Source organism: Sturnira hondurensis, unplaced genomic scaffold (assembly GCF_014824575.4).
Source record: "Sturnira hondurensis isolate 20B ecotype Veracruz unplaced genomic scaffold, ASM1482457v3 Scaffold0017213, whole genome shotgun sequence".
Classification (NCBI taxonomy): Eukaryota; Metazoa; Chordata; class Mammalia; order Chiroptera; family Phyllostomidae; genus Sturnira; species Sturnira hondurensis.
Genome location: NW_028089844.1, coordinates 40304 through 66274, shown reverse-complemented (window position 1 = coordinate 66274; position 25971 = coordinate 40304). Strand labels below are relative to the sequence as shown.

The 25971-nt window shown below is 45.1% G+C and overlaps 1 protein-coding gene across 5 annotated transcripts in view; it reads left to right on the top strand.

The window, feature by feature from the left end:
• Positions 1 to 25971, top strand: part of EEF2K (eukaryotic elongation factor 2 kinase) — an 87745-nt gene that overhangs the window by 34894 nt on the left and 26880 nt on the right. For 4 of the 5 annotated variants that reach the window (XM_037067279.1, XM_037067276.1, XM_037067275.1 and 1 more), the window contains exons 3-11: positions 12046 to 12146; positions 14982 to 15042; positions 16341 to 16378; positions 16827 to 16998; positions 20507 to 20656; positions 20956 to 21088; positions 21322 to 21449; positions 22136 to 22337; positions 23773 to 23840. In XM_037067279.1, coding sequence (XP_036923174.1) covers positions 12046 to 12146; positions 14982 to 15042; positions 16341 to 16378; positions 16827 to 16998; positions 20507 to 20656; positions 20956 to 21088; positions 21322 to 21449; positions 22136 to 22337; positions 23773 to 23840 — 1053 coding nt within the window. The remainder of the gene's footprint in view (positions 1 to 12045; positions 12147 to 14981; positions 15043 to 16340; positions 16379 to 16826; positions 16999 to 20506; positions 20657 to 20955; positions 21089 to 21321; positions 21450 to 22135; positions 22338 to 23772; positions 23841 to 25971) is intronic. The other variant, XM_037067280.1, reaches the window with a different exon arrangement.

Below are 25971 nucleotides of genomic sequence, written 5' to 3'. Positions count from 1 at the left end.
GAGTTCGCTGGAGAGACCCACAGGGTCCTAGAACATACACAAACCCACCCACATGGGAATCAGCACCATAAAGGCTCAGTTTGCTTGGGGGAAGTGGCAGAAGGGACTGAAATCCGAGAGAGTGGCGTAAGAGCCATTGTTCCCTCTCGGACCCCACCCCCACATACAGAGTCACAACACAGTGACTGGGTTACCCTGCCCTGGTGAACACCTAAGGCTCCACCCCTCACTACATAACAGGCACACAAGACCAAAAAAAATGGCCCTAATGGAAGAAAAGATCAACGCTCCATAGCAAATACAACTAAGTGACCAAGAGATAGCCAGCCTATCAGATGAACAGTTCAAAGCACTGGTAATCAGGATGCTCACAGAATTGGTTGAATCTGCTCGCAAATTAAATGAAAAAATGAAAGCTACATTAAGTGAAATGAAGGAAAATGCACAGGGAACCAACAGTGATGGAAAGAAAACTGGGACTCAAATCAATGCAGTGGAACACAAGGTAAAAAGAAACAACCAAACAGAAAATGAAGAAACAAGAATTCAAAAACATGAGGAGAGGCTTAGGAACCTCCAGGACATCTTTAAACGTTCCACCATCCGGATTATAGGGGTACCAGAAGGGGAAAAGAAACAGCCACGAGTGGAAAACCTATTTGAACAAATAATAAAGGAGAACTTCCTCAGTCTGGCAAAGGAAATAGACTTCCAGGGAGTGCAGGAAGCTCAGAGAGTCCCAAAGAAGTTGGACCCAAGGAGGAACACACCAAGGCACATCATAATTACATTACCCAAGATGAAAATGAAGGAGAGAATCCTAGAAGCAGCGAGAGATAGGGGGACAGTCACCTACAAAGGAGTTCCCATCAGACTGTCAGCTGATTTCTCAAAAGAGACTTTACAGGCAAGAAGGGGTTGGAAGGAAGTATTTCAAGTCATGAAGGTCAAGGACCTACATCCAAGATTGCTCTATCCAGCAAAACTTTCATTTAGAATGGAAGGGCAGATAAAGCACTTCTCAGATAAAGTCAAATTCAAGGAGTTCATTATCACCAAGCCCTTATCATATGAAATGTTTAAGGGACTTATCTCAGAAAAAGAAGATGATCAGAAATATGAACAGTAAAATGACAACAAACTCACAACTATCAACAACTGAACCTAAAAAACAAAAATGAACTAAGCAAACAACTAGAACTGGAAGATTCACAGAAACAGCGATCACATGGAGGGTTAGCAACAGGGGAGTGGGAGGAGGAGAGAGAGGGAAAAGGTGCAGAGAATAAGTAGCATAGATGGTAGGTAGAGAATAGACAGGAGGGGGCAAAAATAGTGTGGGAAATGTAGAAGCTAAAGAACCTTTGACACATGGACATGAACTAAAGGGGGGAATGTGGGTGGGAGACGGTGTGCAGAGTGGAGGGGAATGAAAGGGGGAAATCGGGCAACCGTAATAGCATAATCAATAAAATATATTAAAAAATTTAAAAATTGCTATTAAGGTCTTAGTGTATATTTAAGACTTTTCTATATTTCAGTATAAATACAGATGCAAATCAATACTTAGAGAATTTATGACAATAGGACCATGCTCTCTGTGCTCTAGTTACCTGTTTTTTTCTGGGCAATCAAGGTCGTGCATGTCTTCACACATCAGTAAATATGGATCTAGTTTATCGTATTTTTAATGGCTTCATGGAAGCCCTTTGTATGGATATACCCCATTTCTTTAAGCATTTCCTCTTGTGGGATACTTAGACAGTTTCTAGTTTTTTGCTGCTATATTTAATCTGCTTTTCTTAGACATTGCACGAAACCTCTAAGTGCACATGGCCCAGAGTGGGGCAGCCACACAGCATTGTTGGCCTCTTCCCATCCCAGAGCATGACTCTGTGTTCCCACTTCATCCCCTTTCTTTTATTTGTTCTTGGGCATGGTTTATTGTTGGCCAGGAGGGCAGAGTGGGCTGACACAGAGCCATAGCTCCTAAAGTCTATAGAAGTGAAGATGGAAAAAACACACTTTATAACATCCACTTGCTGAATGCAGCTGTTGATGTATGGAGAAGGCCTCTGGGAGCGACAGGTGCCTCCTCGTGTAAGATCTGAAGGCCTTGTTTGCTGTGACAGTGATAAAAACAGTGATATAAAAATGGCAGCCATAACATTTTATATTCCAAAGAAACTGCAGAGACATTATTCACATGTCCAACCTCACTTCTGGCATATCCCAGGAAATTTAGTTTATTTACTTATTTTTAAGTACATTTTATTAATTATGCTATTACATTTGTCCCATTTGCCCCTGTTCTTTCCTCTCTACCCTGCACACCCCTCTCCCACCCACATTCCCTCCATTTAGTTCATGTCCATGTGTCAAAGGTTCTTTAGCTTCTACATTTCTCTTACTATTCTTGCTCCCTCCTATTTTCTACCTACCATCTATACTACTTATTCTCTGTCTCTTTCCCCCCTCTCTTCTCCCACTCTCCTGTTGCTAACCCTCCATGTGATCGCTGTTTCTATGGTTCTGTTCCTGTTCCAGCTCTTTACTTAGTTTGTTTTTGTTTTAGGTCTGGTTGTTAATAATTGTGACTTTGCTGTCATTTTACCATACATGTTTTTTATCTTATTTTACTTAGATGAGTCCCTTTAACATTTCATAAAATAAAGGCTTGGTGATAATGAACTCCTTGAATTTGACCTTATCTGAGAAGTGCTTTATCTGCCCTTCCATTCTAAATGAAAGTTTTGCTGGATAGAGCAATCTTGGATGTAGGTCCTTGCCCTTCATGACTTGAAATACTTCCTTCCAACCCCTTCTTGCCTGTAAAGTCTCTTTTGAGAAATCAGCTGACAGTCTCATGGGAACTCCTTTGTAGGTGACTGTCCCCCTATCTCTCGCTGCTTCTAGGATTCTCTCCTTTATTTTCATCTTGGGTAATGTAATTATGATGTGCCTTGGTGTGTTCCTCCTTGGGTCCAACTTCTTTGGGACTCTCTGAGCTTCCTGCACTCCCTGGAAGTCTATTTCCTTTGCCAGACTGAGGAAGTTCTCCTTTATTATTTGTTCAAATATGTTTTCCACTCGTGGCTGTTTCTTTTCCCCTTCTGGTACCCCTATAATCCGGATGGTGGAACGTTTAAAGATGTCCTGGAGGTTCCTAAGCCTCTCCTCATTTTTTTGAATTTTTGTTTCTTCATTTTCTGTTTGGTTGTTTCTTTTTACCTTGTGTTCCACTGCATTGATTTGAGTCCCAGTTTTCTTTCCATCACTGTTGGTTCCCTGTGCATTTTCCTTCATTTCACTTAATGTAGCTTTCATTTTTTCATTTAATTTGCGAGCAGATTCAACCAATTCTGTGAGCATCCTGATTACCAGTGCTTTGAACTGTTCATCTGATAGGCTGGCTATCTCTTGGTCACTTAGTTGTATTTGCTATGGAGCGTTGATCTTTTCTTCCATTAGGGCCATTTTTTTTGGTCTTGTGTGCCTGTTATGTAGTGAGGGGTGGAGCCTTAGGTGTTCACCAGGGCAGGGCAACCCAGTCGCTGTGTTGTGACTCTGTATGTGGGGGTGGGGTCCGAGAGGGAACAATGGCTCTTACGCCACTCTCTCGGATTTCAGTCCCTTCTGCCACTTCCCCCAAGCAAACTGAGCCTTTATGGTGCTGATTCCCATGTGGGTGGGTTTGTGTATGTTCTAGGACCCTGTGGGTCTCTCCAGCGAACTCTCCTGTGAGGCTGGGAGTCTCTCTCTGAGCCTCAACCCCCACAGGTGTTTTCAGTCGGTGCTTTTAGGCTTTATGTTCCCATGCTGGGGCCCTGGGTTGTGAGGTCAGCCTTGCTGCCTGTTTTCCCCTGGCTTATCTGAGAACAAAGGTGGGACTGCCAGGTCAGCCAGCTGCCTTGCGTACAGTGTCTCTCTTCACAATTGCCGCTTTGCTGGGTTTACCTCTTGGTACCCTGCGCCCCGGGATCTGCCAGCAGTTGTCTGAGCATCCAGGGTCTGCTCGCTGCCATTTTGTGCATCTGGGGTGTCTTGGGTGCCCTATGCCACCACTTTTTGTGCTGCGATCCCTTTCCACCTGGCTGCCCAACTTCACCCTGCCTACTGGTCTGTATGAATGTGCCTATTTTAACTCCTTGGTTGTCCAACTTCCATACAGTTCAATTTTTTGTCAGTTCTGGTTGTTATTTTGTGTCTAAATTTTTGTTGACCTTATTTTGGTTGTGTGAGGAGGCACAGTGAGTCTACCTATGCTTCCATCTTGGCTGGAAGTTTCCAGGAAATTTATTTTTCTTACTGCTATTACATTTTTATTTTGTGCTCTCTGGCTTTGAAGAACCAAATCCTTCCTGTTCTCTAGGCAAGGTTATGTTTTCTTTTTTATGAAACTGCCTAGACCCCTGTTCTGTGTAAGGTTCATTAGCCCCCTCAACAGCTGAGTTTTAAGATCTTTAGAACTAGAGAATGTTAGAGCTGGCAGGGCCTTAAGAATCATCTACCCCAGTGAATTTTATGCACTTAAATGATTCTTATAGTTAAGAAATGCAAACAGTGCAAATAAAACTGAAGTCTCCTTGAGCAACTTCGCATCCTCTTCTGTTTCCAGAGAGAAGCATTGCATCCATTAGGTGTAAGTCACTTTTCACACCTCTTTTAATGCTTTTGTGTATAAATATACTTTTATGTATTTATCTACAGACTCAAATACACCTTAGAAATCTGTGGTAGTGATTTGTGGATTTCTGCCACAATTAAATGGTGCCATATCATTTGTATTATGTAGTAACTTGGTTTTTTTCCTAAACCATAAGTCTTAGAGAGTTCTCATGTAAGCACCTTGATCTTTTTAATGACTGCATATACAAGTACAGTCGTGTGTGGCTTAACAGCAGGGCACATTCTGAAAAACATGTCATTAGGTGATTTCATCATCATGAATATCAGAGTATACACCTGAATAGTACAGCCTCCTACACACCTCAGCTGTGTGGTAGAGCCTAGTGCTCCCAGGCTGCAAACGTGTACAGCCTGTTATGTCCTTAATACTGTAGATGGTACACCTTTAGGGTACTCACCAGAAAGGGAGCCTGCAGGCCTGGAAATTGCTCTGTGTGAGTCAGTGAGTGAGTGGCAAGTCAATGTGAATGCCTGGGGCATTACTGTGCAGTAGAAGAAGAAGATAGGACAAAAGACTCTTTATAATCAGGTAGTTTGACATTTGAAGAAATTGGATCCTAGCTCAGAGCACTGTGATTGAATTTCTGCCAAGCTCAAGGAATATGGGTAAGTGAGACAGTTTTTCTGTGCTTTTCTAGACTGCAAAACCTCTGGAAGCACTGAAGGCCGCTCTGTGTGAAAATGGGTAGTTCCTTCCTTCAGTCACTCCTTCATTCATTGAAATAGACATGTAGAAAAGCATTGAGCATAATGGAAAAAATGTGTCTTTGGATTAAAATCTTGGCTTTGTCATGTACTCTAGCAGTGTGACCTTAGTTAAGTCACTTTACTTCTCTGAGCCCTAGTTGGTGTGTATGGAGTTAACCATCACCCATTACTGCCATTTATCTTCCCAGAGGCCCTGACCTGGGATCTTAGCACAGCACTAATTAGACAGAGACATATATGACTTGAAAAATTTGAGGAGATTTTATTGAATGAAATTATCTAGTTGGTGGAAATGAATTATCAAAAAGTAGTAAATGCCCACAAAATTTTATATAAATTAAGTTTCTTTCCACGTTGCAATGCAATCTTCTTTCCTTCCTTTTTTCTTCTCTGCTTCCCTTCCGCTTTCCCTCTTGTCCTTCTTCTCATCTTTCTCTTTACATTTTTTCCCCACCAGCCTTTTCCCCTCACCACAGCAATTCACTTCATCTATGGGTTAACTTATGTTCTGTGTGTAACTTATGTGTAACTGTGACCTTGTAAACACTGTACACTTAGACTACACTAAATTTATAAAGTGACATGAGGTTAAATCAAGCACAAGAGAAAATAATGCAATCAAAAGATGCAATAAATACTTGATGTACTTTTTTATAAATAGAAAGACTGCACTGTAAAATAACAACTAAAAGTGTAGTATAGTAAGTCCATACCTGAGCATCGTAGTCATTTATGATCATTATCAAGCACTACGGCATTGTAACTGCTACAACGTCACTTAGCAATAGGAATTTTCAGCTTCATTGTAATCTCATGGGACCACAGTCATTGACTGAAATATCATTGTGCATCAAGTGTAATCATCAAGATGATTCAAGATGAAATCATCTCCCTATAGTCAGGCAGGTTGTTTGCAGTGTCCAACTGTTATATAGCATTATAAGTGCTGAGCATCTTTGGACCAGCTCACCTGGATATACCTGGATAGGTGATCAGAATGGCTGGGTCACATATCACTGAGGAAAGCTCATAGTCAATGGTGGCAGCACTTGCTCCCACTGCCTTCACAGTGTCTGACAGTACTCACTTCCCAGGCCTCCATGAACACCTGTTTTTCCTAACCTGGTGGGTAAAATAGTACACCTGTGATTTCAGCTCAGGCAGGAGTTGTTTACCTGTAATAAGTACTGTAACCTCAGTGAGCCATTATTTCTGGTGGGAACATCTCTACCCCAGGTTTGGGAGCAGGAAAAAGTTGGCCCCTAGTAGTCACAACGTTCTTCATTGTTGTTAATAAACAAGGAAGTATGTGTTCTCACAGTTAATCAGCAGTGGATGGGACCAGAGTCAAGGGAACCGAATCTGAGGACAGGACTTTTTATACTGTGCTCTTAAAAAACATCAGTTGCATTAAACCCATCTGTTGCGAATAAAATATGTCTCTTTTTCTGGATTTTTGGAACAAAGTAAGTTTGATGCTGAAAAATAACACTCTAATTCTAAAATACTTTTTTCTTGATTGTTTTTTGGTTGGTGACTCAGCCTCCAGCCAGGAGGTAATTTCTGTTGGTGCTCGTTATTGAGTGTGGGGGCCCTGCTTTGGTGTCTTATGGAGCATTTGAGTCACCAGTTGAGAGGGGTGCAGTTGGACCCCTGAGGTGTTTGTGTGCCTCAGGCACAGGAACAGGCTTCTAAATAGGCAGGGTCAGATAACCGACCCTGTCACTCACAGCAGCTGGAGTACAGGAGAGAACTGGCACTTTTGTAAAGTACAGAAATTCAGAAACTCCCTTAGTTGTAAATGTGTCTGTCAGCTATAAGGTTATTTATAACAGGGAAAAGCCAGTGACAGCTTCAGAGTCTACCTGTAGCAAATTGTAGGCAAATGGTTAAGTCAATAATGATGAACCCATACTGTAGATTATTATGCCAACTAACTACCTTGTAAATTCACAATGTCATGTTTGTGTTAAAAATTTTAAGTAGTTTGTGCATTGCCTATTGGAATGTAACTTAGGAGATCTTTTTCTGGAAAAAAACTCCAAACATGTAAATTTTAAGCATGATCCAGCAATTAGACTTCTAAGAGGTTTGTCCTACTGAGATCTTGCACAGTACAGAAAGGTTTAACACGAGGCTGTTCACTTCAGCAGTGTTTGTACTAGGAAGTATTGGAGAGGATCCAACTATCCATGAACTGAGGGAAAAATACCTCAAGGTACATTTATACAATTATGTATCTTACAACCAGAGAGGGAAATGAGGTCAATCCAGCCTGTCTGTCTATGACATGGAAAGCAATTAAATAGCTATAAAAGCAATTAAATTAGGTTTTTAAAAACAAAAGATGAGGCTGTTTTGAGACTTGGGGTTGTTTTGACCATGACACTTGAGAATTAGAATTCTCTGTTTTTCATAATGTGCCTTAGTCATCTTTCCAAGTAGCTCCGAAAGAGCCCTGGTTCTCATCAGTTTTGAAAGTTTTGGATGATGTTATTAGTCATCACAACTGAGACAGGAGTAGGGGAGGGCACTGTAGGCATTGGATTTTTCATATCCTCAGGACACTGGCACTGTCACAGAAACCTGTTGGTAATTATCTGAGCCCAGACTTTAGTGCTCTGTTAATATAAAGGCAGCCTATTTTTGTGTGGTTTTTTAAAAAGATTTTGGGTTTTTTTAAAAATATAGTTTATTGACTATACCATTACAGTTGTTCTATTCCCCCCTTCATTCCCCTCCACCTGCACACTCCCTCCCCCACCATTCTCCCCCCTTAGTTTATAACCACGTGTCTCAACTTCTTTAGATTCTATATTTCCCCCACTATTCTCGCCCTCCCCCCTATCTATTTTCTACCTACCATCGATGCTATTTTCTGTGCCTTCTCCCCCCTTCTCCTCCTCCCACCCCCCTGTTGCTAACCCTCCATGTGTTCTTCATTTCTATGGTTCCACTCCTGATCTAGCTGTCCTCTTGGTTTGCTTTTGTTTTAGGAGTGGTTGTTAATAACTGTGTGTTTGCTGTCCTTTCACTGTTGATATTTTTCATCATCTCTTTCTTATATAAGTCCCTTTAGCATTTCATATAATAAGGGCTTGGTGATGATGAACTCCTTGAACTTGACCTTGTCTGAGAAGCACTTTATCTGTCCTTCCATTCTAAATGAAAGTTTTGCTGGATAAAGCAATCTTGGCTGTAGGTCTTTGGATTTCATGACTTGGAATACTTCTTTCCAGCCCCTTCTTGCCTGTAAGGTCTCTTTTGAGAAATCCGCTGACAGTCTGATGGGTACTCCTTTGTAGGTGACTGTCCCCTTATCCCTTGCTGCTTCTAGGATTCTCTCCTTCATTTTAGTCTTGGCTAATGTAATTATGATGTGCCTTGGTGTGTTCCTTCTTGGGTCCAACTTCTTTGGCACTCTCTGAGCTTCCTGGATTTCCTGGAAGTCTATTTCCTTTGCCAGACTGGGGAAGTTCTCCTTTATTATTTGTTCAAATAAGTTTTCCACTCGTGGCTGTTTCTTTCCCCCTTCTGGTACCCCTATAATCCGGATGTTGGAACGTTTAAAGATGTCCTGGAGGTTCCTAAGCCTCTCCTCATTTTTTTGAATTCTTGTTTCTTTACTATTTTCTGGTTGGATGTTTCGTTCTTCCTTCTGGTCCACTCCCTTGATTTGAGTCCCATTTTCCTTTCCATCGATATTGGTTTCCTGGACATCTCCCTTCATTTCAATTAGTTTAGCCTTCATATGTTCCTCTAATTTGTGACTAAGTTCCTCTAATTTGTGACTGTAATCTACCAATTCTGTGAGCATCCTGATAAATAGTGCCTTAAATTGGGCTTCTGAGAGGCTGGCAATCTGTTGGTCGCTTAGAGTTATTGGCTCTGGGACTTTGAGTTCTTGCACCATCTTTTGGGCTGTTCGTGCCTTGTAAGTAGCAGGAACGGAGCCCTAGGTTTTCACCAGAGCAGGGCAACTCAGTCTCTGGGTTGTGACGTTGTATGTGGGGGCGGGGTCAAAGAGGGACAATGGCTTCCCTCTGCCGCCTGCTGCCGCGTCCCCCACTGGCGCCGCAGTCACCACCATCACCAGGCCCATGTGTTTCATTCCACTGCACGCGAGTGTGCCACCACTGTCAGCCCTCCACCACTGGGTTCGCCCCCTGGGGCCTGCGTGGTCCGTCTCACTGCGCGCGAATATGCGACCTTGGTCAGTCTGCCCCACACCCCAACTAGGTCCGGGCTGCCTGCGCTCCTAGGTCTGTCCTTCCCGACCCTGCTCCGCTGCTGGCTCTGCCTCTCTTACCCTCCCCTTTGAACGGTTCGTAGCTGTCGGACTTCCGTATAATTCGGTTTTCTGGTCTCTGGGTGTGTCTTAGTTCTCCAAAACTTTTGTTGTATCCAAACTTGGTTGTGGGAGAAGGCACAGTGTGTCCACCTATGCCTCCATCTTGGCGGAAGTCCAAGATTTTGTTTAATTTTTAGAGAGAAGGGAAGGGAGAGAAAAAGAGGGGGAGAGAAACATCGATGTGCGAGAGAATCATCAATTGATCAGCTGCCTTTCATGCATCCCCCAGCCAGGGACCTGGTCTACAACCCAGGGCATGAGCCCTGACAAGGAATTGGACTAGTGACCTTTTAGGTCGCAGGCTGGCACTCAACCCACTGAGCCACATAAGCCAGGGCTTTTGTATGATTTTGATACACTCTGAGGTTAGAAGGTTATGTATCTCTGAATTTCATTTAGGGGTGTATTTATAATTTAGATAACACTTTTAAGTTCACTTTTATACAGTCACAATGACACCTCTTGGGTGTATGTTTACGCACTTGTGTTCATTTTTCTGTAGGATATATTCCTAGATTTAGAACTCTGAGTGAAAATAAAGGAATGTATTTCTCATCTTCTTACATTGCCAGATTACCTTTTAAATGAGGTTAATACCCGTGGACAGTGTGTCAGGGCGCTCATTTCCCCACACTCTGGACAGCACTCACTATTAGCAGTTGTGAAAATGTTTGCCAGTCTGAACAGTGGGGACGGAGGATGATATCTCATTTTCGTTCTCAACTTTTTTTTTAAATAATTTTTGTATTTAATTCTTGTTCAAGTACAGCTTTCTGTCTTATATTCCCAACCCTGCCCGCTCCCCGCCCCATGCTCCCCGCTTCCCTCCCATTTCCGCCCCCCACCCTTAGTTATTGTCCATGTGTCCTTTATACTTGTTCATGTGAGTCCATCCCCTTTTCCCCTATGATTCTCTCCCCCTCAACTTTTTAAAAATTATATTTTATTGATTATTCTATTACAATTGTCCTGATTTTTTCCCCTTTGCCCCCCTTCACCAAGCACTCCCCACACTCACAGGCAACCCTCACACCATTGTTCATGCCCATGAATCATGCATATAAGTTCTTTGGCTGCTCAATTTCGTATACTGTACTTTACATCCACATGGCTATTCTGTAACTATTTGTACTTCTCAATCCCCTCACCTCTTCACCCATTCCCCCACACCACACTCCCAACTGGCAACCATCAAAAAGCTCTCCATATCCATGATTCTGTTTCTGTTGTTCTTGTTTGCTTAGTTTGTTTTTTAGATTGAATTCCTGATAGATATATATTTTTTGTCATTTTATTGTTCATAGTTTTGATCACCTTCTTTTTCTTAAATAAATCCCTTCAACATGTCATATAATAATGGTTTGGTAATGGTAAACTACTTTACTTTTTTCTTTTCTGGGAAGCTCTTTATCTGCCCTTCAATTCTAAATGAGATCTTTGCTGGGTAGAGCAATCTTGACTGTAGGTCCTTGCTTTTCATGACTTTGAATATTTCTTGCCAATCCCTTCTAGCCTGCAAATTTTCTTTTGAGAAATCAGCTGACAGTCTTATGGAAACTTCCCTGTAGGTAACTAACTGCTTTTCTCTTGCTGCTTTTAAGATTCCCTCTCTATCTTTAACCTTCAGCATTTTAATTATGATGTGTTTTGGAGTGGGCCTCTTTGCATCCATCTTGTTTGGGACTCTCTGTGCTTCCTGGACTTGTATGTCTATGTTCTTCATCAAATTAGGGATGTTTTCTTCCATTCTTATATTTTTTCTTCTTCTTCTGGCATCCCTATGAGGTAAATGTTGGACCTCTTGAAGTTGTCCCAGAGGCTGCTGTACTATCCTCATTTTTTTTATTCTTTTTTCTCATCTTGTTCTAAACCTTATGTTCCAGATCATTGACTTGATTCTCAGCTTCATCCACTCTACTGATGTTCTCCTGTAAATTGTTCTTTATTTCAATTAGCATATCCTTCATTTCTGACTGCATCATTTTTATTCTGTTGAGGTCCTCACTAAATTTCTTGAGCATCCTTATAATCAGTGTTTTAAATTCTGCATCTGATAGATTGCTTATCTCCATTTTGTTTAGTTCTTTTTCTGGAGTTTTGATCTGTTCTTTCATTTGGGACATGTTTCTTTGTCTCTTCATTTTGGCAGCCTTCCTGTGTTTGTTTCTAAGTATTCGGTACAGCTGCTTTGACTCCCTGTCTTGATAGTGTAGCCTAACATAGTAAGTGTTCTATAGAATCCAGGCCACAGCCACACTGTCCCGTCCCTGGTCTGACATGCCCTTTGTCTTCTGCAGGAAGCTTGGAAGCATGCAATTGAGAAGGCCAAGCACATTCCTGACCCCTGGGCTGAGTTCCACCTGGAGGACATTACCCCTGAATGTGCCACACGTCACAGGTCAGCAGCTTGTCTAGGGTTGCTATAGAGCCCCAGGGCTCAGGAGTCCTTGGAGATCTGGATCCTGCTTCCTCTGCTTATAATCAGTGAGGCCTGAGTGCCCTTGGATATCAAGGAGAATGGAATAATAATTAAATCAGCCAATATATGAGTGTGTGTGCTTCAGGTATGCACTGTCTCATTTAATCCTCACCATGGTCCTGTAAGGTATGTATGTGAGAAGCTAGGCTGAATTGTGCTGCAGTAACAAGTACCCCCAGGGCTTAGTGCAACAAAGGTGTGTTTCTCACTCAGATGAAGGTGGGTGGGAATTGAGCAGTTCTTCAGGGTGACTTCCATCCTATGGCTCCATCATTTCAGGATGAGACCGTAACTAGTGTTATCAGAGGGAAGAGCCTGAAGGGTAACACACCAGCTTTTCAGTGCCTTGGCCCCAAGAATATTCACAAAAAGAGTTGGGAGTATCTAGATTTCCTGTTTTTAGGGGGTTTCAGAAAGAAGAATAAAAAACAAAACAAATTAATGTAATAAGAATGATGAAGACAGTGGTGATGAGGGACCTTATTTATTGAATCTTCCATGTGCCAGGCACTGTTTTAATGCCAGGGAATGTTTTGTTAGTGTACAGGGTGGGGCAAAAGTAAGTTTACAGTTAGTGCATGAAGCTCAGAGTTTATTCTTGTATTATTTATTAATTCCTGTGTTATTTTCCATACAAACAACTATAAATCTACTTTTGCCCTACCCTATGTGTGGATTTCAGGTATGACTAATTCCAGATGTTCCAAGGATGCTTTCTGCTATGACCTCAGACATACTCTTTCATATCAGTGGCAGACAGGGACCCTGGGAACTCCGCATTTCATCTCATGCAGTGGGTATTTTATCAACTTTTTCAAACAAAGGTTCCGTATATGAATCTCATTGACCTGGCTTTGGTTATGTGCCCGTCTCTGAACCAGTCATTGTATCAGGGAGTGTTGCTCTGATTGTCCAGGTCTGGTCACATACCACAAGCCAGGTTGCTGGGGATAAGCCCCACCTAGTCCACATATTCTGAGAATAGAGAACAGGGTTTCCCAAAGGAATATTCTGGGGTACTGTTGCCAGAAGAAAGGGGATTGGATGCAGAAACACTGGAGCAGTCCCCGCCTTTCAGCAACATGTTCCTGCTCTCTCCCTGTGAAGAGAGGCTAGATCCTGGCATGCACCCCTTCCCACCACTGGAGGTCCACCCTCTAGTGGGCTCTGGGCTCTGTGCCAGCAGCCAAGGTCAGCATTGTGGGGGCTCCTGCAGGGGAGGGTGTGAGTTCTGTTGCTTCTCGCCTATAAAGGCAGCATGGTGGCTGACTGGTGACACATGGCCTCCAGGCAGAGGTAGTCTCTGAGACCCACATGCTGGGCTGGATCTGTGGGTCTCAGCTCTGCAGGGGCCTGGGACCAGGCACCAAGCCGACCTGTGTTTATTTCCTAACCAAAGCATCTGCTGGCTGCTAGTGGGGGGCAGTCAGGTTAGATGGCCAGAGCCTCCAGAGGGCTTCCATGTATATTCTTGGTTTTGAGAGAGCACTGATGCCAGCTGGCTGTTTCGGGCAGATTTCCTGTTTATGTGGGTGGTACACAGGCTGGTTAAGAGCAAGGTTCTCAGACAGGTTACTTCACCTTTCTGAGCCTCAGTAACTGTGCCAGTCTCATAGGGCTGCTGTGAGGGTCGGTTGCAGGTACTAGTTTAAGCACCCAGCATACAGTGAACACTCAGCCCTTTGAGCAGGTCTGTCTTTTGTGATGTCAGTGGTCTTGAAGGACAAATATGCTACATATCCCCACCCTGCCCCTTCCAGGTGCCTCTCAGTTTTCAGTCTTTTTTGAAGATGAGGGAAGACTATTCCCCTTACTTTGGTTTCTACATAGTAATAATAATAATCATTGCTGTTATTTATTGAGCATAGTACCTGGAACAGGCTAGTGGTGAGCCCTCCCCCTGTCAGGCCTGAGGGAAGCTACCTCTGCCATTCTTCCTCATGGAGGTTTCAGGCTCTGAGAAGCTGTTCGTACCAGGATTGAGAGTATTCTCAAGTCTTTTCTCCCTGCTTTGGGGAGGGCTAGGGAAGTTTCTGCTAGAGCTAAGAACACTTCGGTCCTGGGAGACATTTTACAATAGAGATTTACTAAGCGTAGGCACTTTCCACCAGGTACAACTGTTTGTGACTCAGCCAGGCCGGTGGGCATATGAGCTAGGAAGAGAGAATTCCTTGGAAAGGAGAGCTGAAAATATTCTGGAACCCTTTCCATCTCTCTCTACTTTGGTTGTTCATACAGCAGCCAGCTGCCTATGCTGGACAGTTACCAGGATACATACCGGCTACCTGGGCTGGGTGGCACACAGGTGCCTGGTAAGGTCAAGGACACTGCCACGCTGTGTCCTGGGGCATATCATTTGTTGTGTAGCCCGATTATAATAAGGATATTTACTTATTCAGTAATTCATCCAGTGTGCATTTGTTAAGCATTCTCACACATACCAGGCCTTGTAGTGAACAGGACAGTCATGGGCCTGCCTGTGTAGTCTCTCAGTCCCGGGGAGCCCACCCACAGCACAGCAATAAGTGCTGGGGGCACAAGGTGGACGGGCACCCTGTGTTTGAGGAAGGGAAGGAGGCTAGTGTGCAGGGACCTGGGAGGATGGGAAAGTGTCCTCAGACCCAACCCAGGAGGTCAGCTGGGCCACTGAGTAAAGAATAGGCTTGATCCGGAGGCAGTGGGGAGCCTTTAGCCAGTAAGTGACAGGACCAAGTGATGGATGCTGCACCCTGTGGTGGGCTCTGGTCTCTACAGGTACAGTGCCGTCACTGGGCAGTGGCTGGAGGATGAAGTTCTGATCAAGATGGCACCTCAGGTGAGTAGATCTTCTAGCCCAGAGGGGCAAGCCTGAGCAGGGTTTTCTCGAGCTGCTTTCAGTTCATGTTCCCTCTCCCCCACACCCACTTTGTTGTTTTAACTTTTGGGGATTCTTTACAGTATTGTATATGTAACTTTTTATAGCAGATTTATTAAAATATAATTCACACATCATACAACGTACTGATGTGAAGTATACAGTTCAGTGGTTTTTAGCGTGTCACAGTGTTGTGCAGCCGTCACCACCATTGGTTCCAGAACATTTCACTGTCTTCAAGAGAAACCCCACATGTTGCCCTTATATCAGCACCCAGTTACTTTCTCTGTGCCCAGCCCTGGGAAACCACTAAGCTGCCTTATGCCTCCATAGCTTTCCCTATTCTGGTCATTCTATATCAAAATACCCTTCTTGGCACTCTTATTGAAAATCAGTTGATTGTAAATGGTTATGGTTTTCTAAAATTGCAGGTTACCACCTATTGCAGAGTTGTAATATGAATTTAATGGCTAGCCACCAGCCTTTTGAAAAAATAAATAGACTAGAAAATAGAGGAGTTCCTGCATAGTGAGGGGAAGGAATGTTTTGTGAAACTTCCGTAAGTGTATTGCACAGGCAGAAGAGCACATAGAAAATGGGTTTCATGGAGTGAACACATGTGTAACCAGCACCCAGAGTAGGACACAGAGTGTCACCAGCACCCTAGGAGCTCCTCAGGCCAGTCACTACTTTTTTATACCTGAGGGTCAGCACCAGCCTGAATTTTGTCACCCAAGGTAAGTTTTGCCCATTTTTGTATTTCATATAAATGAAGCCATATATTAGGTGTGCTTTTTAGTGTGGCTTCTTTTACTCAACATTTTATCTATGAGCTTTGTACATGTTTTTGCTGGAACTGTAATATTTTCATTCTCATTGCTATGCAGTATTTCACCAAATGAATAAATGTAATTTATTATGTTATTGATGGACATTTGGGTTCTGTTACAGATGGAGCTGTAAACACATCCCTTGGCACACACTGTCTCCCTCACTACATTGCCCCCAGAACACCATTACCCCCTGGGAGTTCTTCCACTCAGCTGTGGTCAGGGAATGTGGTGCTATTATTCCTGCAGCCTCCAGGCTTGGAAGTTCTGTCAGGCTTCAGTACTGGGATATAGCAGGCAGGGCCGGAGATTTTAGGATTGAGATGAGATCCACTTGGTGGGTGCCATCCACAGGTGCCATCCTGATGCAGGGTTGATTCTGAGTGGAGCATGGGGACTGACAACCCCCTTCCTTGTGGTGTCTTTCAGCCCTTTGGCCATGGAGCAATGAGGGAGTGCTTCAGGACGTAAGTGACAATCTGCTCTTAGGGTCCTGCCCAGAATCCCTCAGGCTTCTAAGAGCAGGGTTCTTGTGACATTTCTGGCCTGGGAATAGAGTCCGTGGCCTCTACTGGAGGATATTCTCTGCTTCTTGTAACCCATGTTCCTCTCCATCTGGTCTCCCTTGGACCACATGTTGGGCCTGGCTGTGGGAATAAGCTCAGGGAGAACAAAGAGTATCCTACTCATCATCACTCTGGTTCTTTGAGGCCAAGGGGCATGGGATAGGAGACCTTTGCTACTGTCCCTTAAGTCCCCTGCCCAGCTCTGGGAAACATGCTGTGCAATAGGGATCCCCTCCCACCTCCCGCAGCTTGTTCCTGGCTCAGCCAGGTGTCCTTGTCCTGAGGATTCAGGGCTGGATCCCTGGTGAACCCAGTGCCCAGGCAGGCCCCTTGCTGTTTCTCTCCCCAGGAAGAAGCTCTCCAACTTCCTGCACACCCAGCAGTGGGAGGGAGCCTCCAACTACGTGGCAAAGCGCTACATTGAGTCAGTGGACAGGGACGTGTACTTTGAGGACGTGCGTCTACAGATGGAAGCCAAGCTCTGGGGAGAGGAGTATAATCGACACAAGCCCCCCAAACAGGTGTGTGGCACTGTCCTTGCCACCTGCCCCCACCAGGGCAGCCAGGGGCAGTGTCAGCAGACGAGGGAGGAGATGATGGTGCCAGTCACAAGTTTTCTTCTTCACCATGTTAACTATAGTAGCTACTAACAACCACCATTTATCAAGCTCAATGGACCAGGTGCAAAGAGTTGTTTATTCCTAAAAACAGAGTGTTCGGGTTGTTTGAGGTGGGTTGGAATGTTTGCATCCCATTTACAAGTAGGATATAATAGTGGTTTTGTTTGCAAATGACAGAAACCCAAAAGGGAATATAATCCAAAAAGGAAATGTATTGTTTTGTGTGACTGAGAAATAGCACTGACCACAGGCATGGCTGGGTCCAGGACCAAGCTGAGTTTGTTGGGAATTTTCTTCCATCTCTAGCTTCTGCACCCTTCTGTGCTGCCATCACTCCCAGGCAGCTGCTTGGCTTGCTGTGGAGTGTTGGCCCTCAGCAGCTGTAGCCTTGCTTTCTGTCTTCTCAACAACTGTGGCAAAGTGACAACACCTGTTTTCTCAGAAGTGCCGATGAAAGTCTCAGAACTGGGTTTCATTGGCTCTGACAGGTGCCTGTTTCTGAGCCAAACACAATGGCCAGGGGAAGGGGACATGCAGATTGGGCAGGCCTAAGCCACGTGCCGACCCTTAGAACTAGGAATATGGATCCTTCTGGAGCTGAGATTGTGGTTTCCAAGAAAAAGCAGAAGGAGAAGGGAGGGGGATGGATATCTTTTCCTGGGGAAACCAGGACCTTAGGGGGGGGTTAAGTGAACTGCCTTTAACAGGCAGAGATGGAGCCAGGGCTCAAATCCAGACTTTCCAAACACAAGATTTGATTTCTTTGATTTTATTGCCAGGGTATTGAGTAACTGGGGGTCAAATAGAATTTCCTGTTGCCTTTGAAGAAATTCTATTTGGCATTTGAGGAAATGGCACCCTAGGCCTCTGCCCTGCCTAAATTCACAGCTTAGCTGGCCCACTGTGTGATCACCTACTAGATACAAGGCACTGTCCTGAGTGCCTCAGGAGAGCCACATTTCCAGGCAACCAGCAGAATTCATTGAGCACCTGCTGTTTGCCGGACACTTAACTAAGCGCTTTTAAGGTGAACACAAGAAGCCACAGTCCATCCCTGGCCAGGTAGCTCAGTTAGTTAGAACATTGTCCTGATACACCAAGCTTGTGGATTCGATCCTGGGTCAGGGTACATACAAGAATAACCAAAGGATGCATAAATAGGTGGAACAACAAATTGATGCCTGTCTCTGTCTGTCTCTCTCTGTCTCTTTCACCAAAAGATAAAAATTTCAAAAGCCACAGTCCTTACTCTAATGACCTGTGACCCTCTCAGTAATTAGCTCATCTCTGACTGGGCCTCCTTTCTCTCCTTCCCTGAGGCTGTTCCTTGGCTCAGGACCTTTGCCCCGGCTGTGCCCTCAGCCCACATTGCAGGTCTCCACAATGCCTTGCATGGCAAGCTCCTTCTCTTAATTCAGGTCTCAGCTTATAATGTTACCTACTCAGAGACCACCTAGACCATCCTAAATAATGTACCCCTTCCAGCATTCTCACCCTCTGTCGTGTCATTCCATTTGTTCTGGTTTCTTTTTTTTTTTTGGAGCAGTTAGCACTATCTGAAGGAATCTTGTTTATGTACTTAGTATTTGAATAGCCTCTCCCCTGAGGACAGGGATTTCTCTGTCTTGTTCACTGTGTACCCCAGTGCCTAGGTGGTCAGGAAATGATAATGTGGTTGAATTAATGAAGGAGAGGATGTGGGTGTTTGAGGAAGAGCTGGGTGTCTCCTCCTGCCTGTACCCCTGCCACTGCCTCTTACCCAGTGAGCCCTCTGGCAAAGCAGGTAGCCTACTAGCCCCAGGCTTCCTTGTCATTTGGGAGCCAGGATTTGGGTGAGGATCCTGAGAACTGGCTACACTGCCCCTCAGGCTAGTTTTTGGAACAGGTTGTGTAGGCAGTTCTGGGCCCTCAGCTCTGGGCCCCTTCAGCCTCTGCAGCTTTTGCTTGCCTATCTGGTGACAGCCAAGCAGCTCCCCAGGAGCTCATTTCCTCTGCGGAACCTGGCCAGCTATAGGAGGAATTAAGGGGGAGTGGTGCTGTGGGTGAGTCCTTGTATAACAGACACATAACACACAGTCCTTGTATAACACACAGACCTGGAACTGCAGGTCTTCCCTACTCCACTTACACCCAATACAGCACTTACACATTTTCTTCTGTGTGCAGAATTATGCATAGACTTCATGCAAAATTCAGCAAGGAAAGTCTGAGTTCCCCACAATTCCCCACTGTTTACAGTTTGGTATATATTACTCTAGAATTGTGTCTACTGTAGAATTGATAATGACATCAGCAAACCTTGACAGAGTCTTTTGTGAACAGGACATTTCATCCTTACGTGAAGTCTGAGATCCCCATTCCACAGGTGAGGAAACAGAGGCGTGGAGAGGTGAAATAACCTCTTACATGCCCAGGCTCACAGTATAAATGTAAGGCACAAGCCAGGTTGCTTAGCAGACAGACCTCTACAAATGTGTGCTAATATGAAATAGTATATTTCTTTTCTAACAGACCCTCAGTGATGAGGGTGCTTAGGGTAGGCTGGTGCCTTGCTTCCTTAAGTCATCCAGAGGTCTGGTTCCTTCTGTCTTATTGCTCTGCCATCTCCCAAGGGTCTCCCTTGACCAGTGCTCAGTTCTGGCTCACGGGCAGGTGTCCACCGTACAGCCTCAGGAAGGGACCAAGTGAGAGGAGGGCAGGCTGGAATTGCATCATCACTGTTGCTGGCTTCTTGTCTGGGCTTGGTCACATGCCTACACCTAGCGTCAAGTCAAGTCAAGCAATGTCATCCCTACTGGATGGTTGTGCATCTTGTTCAAACTCAGGGTTGGGGGTTATCTTAGTCTATTTGGACTGTTATAATGAAATACCACAAACTGGGTAACTTGTAAACAACAGAAATTTATTACAGTTTTAGAGGTTGGGAAGTTTAAGATCAAAGTGCTGACATGGTCACATTCTGGTGAGGACCCTCTTCCAGCACCTTCTGGCTGTCTTCATCTGGTAGAGGGGGAAGGGACCTCTGTGCGTCTCTTTTCTAAGAGATCTACTACATTCCTCAGAGCTTCACCCTCATGACCTAGTGAACTTCCACTTGGCCTAATACCAGAAATTCTATTTGGCATTTTGGTATTAGGCCAGATCCTAATACCATCACCTGTGAGTGTTAAGGTCACAACAAGTGAATTCAGGGAGGGGAATGCATTCAGGCCATAGCATGGGTTTACATTCTCAGAGAAAGAGGGGACACTGGATTCTGGGGACAATTAGCAGTTCTGCCTCAGAATGCTGTTAAGTGATGGAGCTCTGGCAGGCTGGCTCTTCTCGATGCCTCTGCTCCTGCCTCTTGTTGGGGGAGGCTGCCGCCAGGGCCCTGTCCTCCCACCTGATCTGCCTCTCCCCCCACCAGGTGGACATCATGCAGATGTGTGTCATGGAGCTGAAGGAGAGGCCAGGCAAGCCCCTCTTCCACCTGGAGCACTACATCGAGGGCAAGTACATCAAGTACAACTCCAACTCAGGCTTTGTTCGTGATGACAACATGCGCCTGACACCACAGGTGTGGCCCCTGGAGAGAAAGGTCCCTTTGGGGAGGTGGTTCTCACCCCTAGAGGCCCTCAAGCCCTATGGAACATCCCAAGGTTATCCCACGCCAGCTCTGTCAGCCACCCAGAGGTTTCTACCAAGTTAAACAGGGCTCCTTCCTTTGTCTTTTCCTCTAAACAACTCCCCTGTGCAGAGAAGGCCCCCACCATGGGCAGAGCTGGGGTGTCCCAGTCTCTCAGAGTAGTGGTTGGCTAATGTCCACACAGCCTACAGCCTCGTCTCTTATCACCTTTTTCTTCCTGTCCCCCACAGGCCTTCAGCCATTTCACATTTGAGCGTTCTGGCCATCAGCTGATTGTGGTGGACATCCAGGGTGTGGGTGACCTCTACACTGACCCACAGGTCCACACCGTGAAGGGCACTGACTTTGGAGATGGCAACCTAGGTAGCTGGGGAAAGCAAACCCTTTCCATAGAGACCACATACCCCTCCCTCAAATCTCCCAGCTCTTTCTACAGCCAGCAAAAACAGGGCAAGTCAGCATATGGGCCTTGCCAAGGTGTGGCGATGGGAGCTTAGGACATTGGGACCCCACCCCCTTTTTCTTTTTCAGCATGGTTACATTTGCCCCTGTCACAAAGCAGAGCCACACCCCTGACACCACTACTCTGTCCTCAGGTGTCCGGGGCATGGCTCTCTTCTTTTACTCCCATGCCTGCAACCGGATTTGCAAGAGCATGGGCCTCACTCCTTTCGACCTCTCGCCAAGAGAGCAGGATGCAGTGAATCAGAACACCAAGCTGCTGGTGGGTGCCCCACGTGAGCCTTCTGGGACTGATGGTGTCCTTCTGCTTCTGGGCTAGCAAACGTGCTTCACTGGGTGATAGAAGCCCCAGCCTGTGATGCTTAATTGAAGAGCGTCAGGGATGGAAGGACCTCAGTCCCAACCATGCCCCTCATGCCTCCAAAATCAGTGCACAAAGCCTCCCTGAGTATCCTACTAATAGAGTAACTGGGGTATGCTTGATTTGGGCCCATTTTTGACCAGAGTGAGGAGACCAGGTACGTAGAGATTGGGAGAGAGGTATATGGTGTGTGTGTGTTTGCATGTGTGTCGACAAATAGCTGGACTAGACTTAGACCTGGCTCTCTGGGCCCCTCACTGTATCCTGGATGTGCCCACTCTCCCCCAACTACAAGAGAATGTTGGCAAAGACCAGCTTGGGATCCTGAATATGAAGTGATCTATTCCCCAGGTCAGGGCTGGGAAATGCTGTTAGTGCTTTGAGGAAGGCTGGCTGGCCAGTCCCTATCCAAGATGCCTCTTTGGCTTAATTCTTACTTAGTACTTTCAGATTTCCCACCAGTCCCTAAATAAGCATGTATAAGAGCCATAGGACCTCAGAGTTCAAAGCAACAACAGGCAACAGGAAGAGTCCCTCACTCCCCAGAGGGTGCCTTTGTGACATGAATGTCCCTGTTAATTCTCCAGCAATCAGCGAAGACCATCTTGAGGGGGACAGAGGAAAAGTGTGGGAGCCCTCGAGTAAGGACCTTCTCTGGGAGCCAGCCACCCTTGCTCCTCCGCCTTTCAGAGACTTCTGGAGATGAGAACATGAACGACATGACCTTCAACTCTCTCCCTGCCTCCCCATCTTCAGCCACGCCACACAGCCAGAACCTGGACCTCCCCTGTAAGTGATTATTTGGTCCTTGGTCCTTGTTCTTGGAGGAGACAGACACCAGGTCTACAGAGCTAAACTGGCTTTCACTTAATCTTAGAAAATCAGACACACTAACCAAAAAGATTCATGGCCCAGAAGGTTTTACAGGCGAGTGCTTTTGATAAATGTTCAAGATGCAGCAGGTTATCTGGATGCTATAAAAGCAACCCATATTATAGAAAATGTTTTTCAGTGTGTTTTATGAAACTAGCAAAACTTGACGAAACACTGAAAAAGAAAACTATATTCAAAACTCACTTAAAAATATATAATGCAGAAATTCTAAATAAGGTATTAACATAAAAAGATTGGTAGTGTCTTAAGGGAATCATCTGTCATAGTCCAATAAGGTTTTCACAGGAATCTGAGGGTTGTTCAACATTAGAAAGTGGATTATTGGCATATGACTAGGTCAAAGGAGAAAAGCAATTGTTATTTCTGAAGTTGCAGTGACAGTTTGCTGATGATGTGGATGTGGGGTCTACAGGAAAGGGAGGCAAGGCTGATGCCAAGGTTTGGCCTGAGAACTGAAAGGATGGGGCAGCTATTTGTTCAGCTGGGGGTCTGTGGGGGAACAGGAGAGGATTCATATCAAATGTTCAAGAGCTTTTAGATATCTCTACTGGAAGGCCTTGGGAACAGTCTGGAGCAGGAGTCAATAAGCTTATTCTTAAAAGGCCAAAGTAAATGTTTTAGGCTTTGTAGGCCACGTGGTCTCTGTGTTTGCAGTCTGTATGCCCCCGTAGACAATGCTGAAGCAAACAGGTGTGGCTGTCATTTCAATACTCCTTTTGTGGGCATTGACGTTTGAATTTCATATAATTTTCATGTATCACAAGATGTTGTTCTTTCGATTTTTTCCAACCATGTAAAAATGCAAAAACTATTCATAAAAACTATGTAAAAACAAGAGATAAGCCAGGTTTGGCCGGGGGGGGGCGGTGCCTGAGGTGACAGGATCAGTAGAAAATGGTGGGTATTGAAGCCATTTGGGGCTTCCCCACTTGTAGCTCCTCACTGGGCCCCAAATGTACAAATGGCCTTTCTTCCTTCACAACTGCACCTCATGAAGGCCCATGGTGGGTCATGCACACATGCTTACACACATGTTACACCAGTATGTTTATTTGCATTATGACAACTCCGAGGAGGCATAGGAATTAAGCTACTTGCTCAGGGCCCCATAGCTGGCAAGTGGCAGACTTGAAGAAAATTCTCAAGAAATAGCTGTGGACCCAAGTACTGATAACATTCTTCTCCCTTTATTGCACCTTTAATTTAAATTTAAAATTTTAAAATAAAGGCATGGTGACAGGTACAGTCAGCTCTAGGCTATGGGTTTGCCTTACGAACTGCCTGGCAGTGGACCCAGAGCATTGTCTGTCTCTATTTTCTCCCTGCCCAGATTGTCCTGTACTCAGAGACCTTGATAACATGGCTCCCCAATATCATGACCATCTGGACAACCACCTGGTGAGTGGAGAAGGAAGGAGGGGCAGGGCAGGTAGGAGGAGTACACTCAGACTGGTGGGAACTGAGGGTGAATGCAGGTACAGAGGTGGGCAGCCCAGGTCTGCTCCAGGCATTGCCAAGAGGGCATGGGGAGGAGTTGGGGTATACAGGTGAATCTCAGCCTCCTGCCCAAGGCAGCAGTATTTTTGGAAAGAGCTGGGTCCATTCCCCTTCCCAGAGGTGGTTAGAGAAGAAGAAATCCAAGTCAACAGCAGTGTGACATTCTGGTAACTGCTGGGCTCAGCCCTGAGCTGGTTTGGCCACCTATGTGTGGACAGCTATGTTGGAGGGAAGGGGCTATGCTGTGTTCAGATTTGTCACTGACAGCACAATTAGCTGCGATGCTCTCAGATTGGATAAACAGAAAAGGTTCTTGGAGCTTCTGGGTGACTCATTGGTAAGAAACTGAAAGCATCATATTTGCATTCAGGCAAATACATCATGGTGTCAAGTTTAAAATTCTTGGGAATTTTAAAAACAGACTTTACAGAAATGTCACACTCCCCCAGACCACAAGTGCATCATTATATGGTTCCAAAGATTCAAGTTTACTCTTGACTATTTTTCGGAATTCTTGAGGGGAAGGAAAAAATAACAGCATTATTGTGGGCAAATGCTATGTTGAGGACTTGATAGATATTCTCAATTTATCCTGACAACAGCCTACAACCTACAAGGTAGATTTTTTTTAAAGATTTTATTTATTTATTTTCAGAGAGGTGGGAAGGGAGGGAGAAAGAGAGGGAGAGAAACATCAATGTGTGGTTGCCTCTCACGTGCCCCCTACCAGGGACCTGGCCTGCAACCCAGGCGCGTGCCCTGACTGGAATTGAACCAGCGACCTTTTGGTTCACAGGCCAGTGCTCAATCCACTCAGCCATACCAGCCAGGGCCTATGAGGTAGATTTTTAAAATTCCTTTTATAATAAATTTTATTCTAGAATTAGAATAAATTTTAGAATTCCAGGATAGCTCATCCCTTCTTATGGTTGAAAAGAAAAGGTACAAAGGATTGGCACAGCAAAATGTCTCACTCTTGCCTGTCCCTCGGCCACCTGTTCTTTTTCCCCAATATTACCACTCATGGGGTAGGACTCTCATTATCCGTAATTTAGAGATGAGGACAATGAGGCGCACAGAGGTTGAGCCATTTGCTCCTGGTTACTTAGTGATGGAGCCAGGATTCAAACCCACCCTCTGACTGCTGCCCTTTGCCTCTATTCCCCACCTCTGAGTGGGTAGTCTCCCCATTACTCAGATGGGGAGAACGAGGTTTGGAGAGGTTGGCTGCCTCACCCAGGTACCCAGAGCTGGGGTTTGCATGAAACCCTTTATTGCTCAGCTTGGTCTTGATTCCAGAGGGAGGGGGTGTGGTGCAGGAGGGTGACTCAAGGTCCTGTGGTGGAGGGGGCAGTGCAAGGATCAGGCTCTCTGGAGCTTCTGAGTGTAGCCTGCAGTCCATTTTCAAAAACAGCCTTTCATTCCACTCCCCGAACAGTTAGGTGATCTATAAGTAATATGTCAGTTTTAAAAAAGGGGGGGTTGGGAATCAAACAATAGCCTTTCAGCTCACATAGAATAAAGGCCTTGGGGGAGGCTGGGAGGGGAGTTTGTAGGGCTTGTGGGGTGGAGGATCCCACCAAAGCAGGGACCAGGGATTCCATTGTGTGTGGCTGCAGTGACCCAGGTTTCACATTTAAGCTAGTGATCCCAAACTTCTTTTAAAGAGTATTTATATAAGTAGCCCTGGCTGGTGTGGCTCAGTGCATTGAGTGCCAGCCATGAACCCAAAAGGTTGTCAGTTTGATTCTCCGTCAGGGTACATGCCTGGGTTGTGGGCCAGGTCCCTGGTTGGGGGCACATGAGAGGCAACCAGTCAATGTATCTCTTGTCTTATTTGCATGTTTGAAATATGTCTTACTAGAATAAGGAAGGAAAATAATGAAAGTATTAGCTGAATAGATGTAGGTGACGTGCAGATATGGCCAGAATTCCACATTGGTAGACAAGTGATTATAGTTTTAGAGGTTGTAAATTATGTCACTTTCCCTTTCTGAACAGATCTAAGATAGAGAACAACAAAAAAATGCCC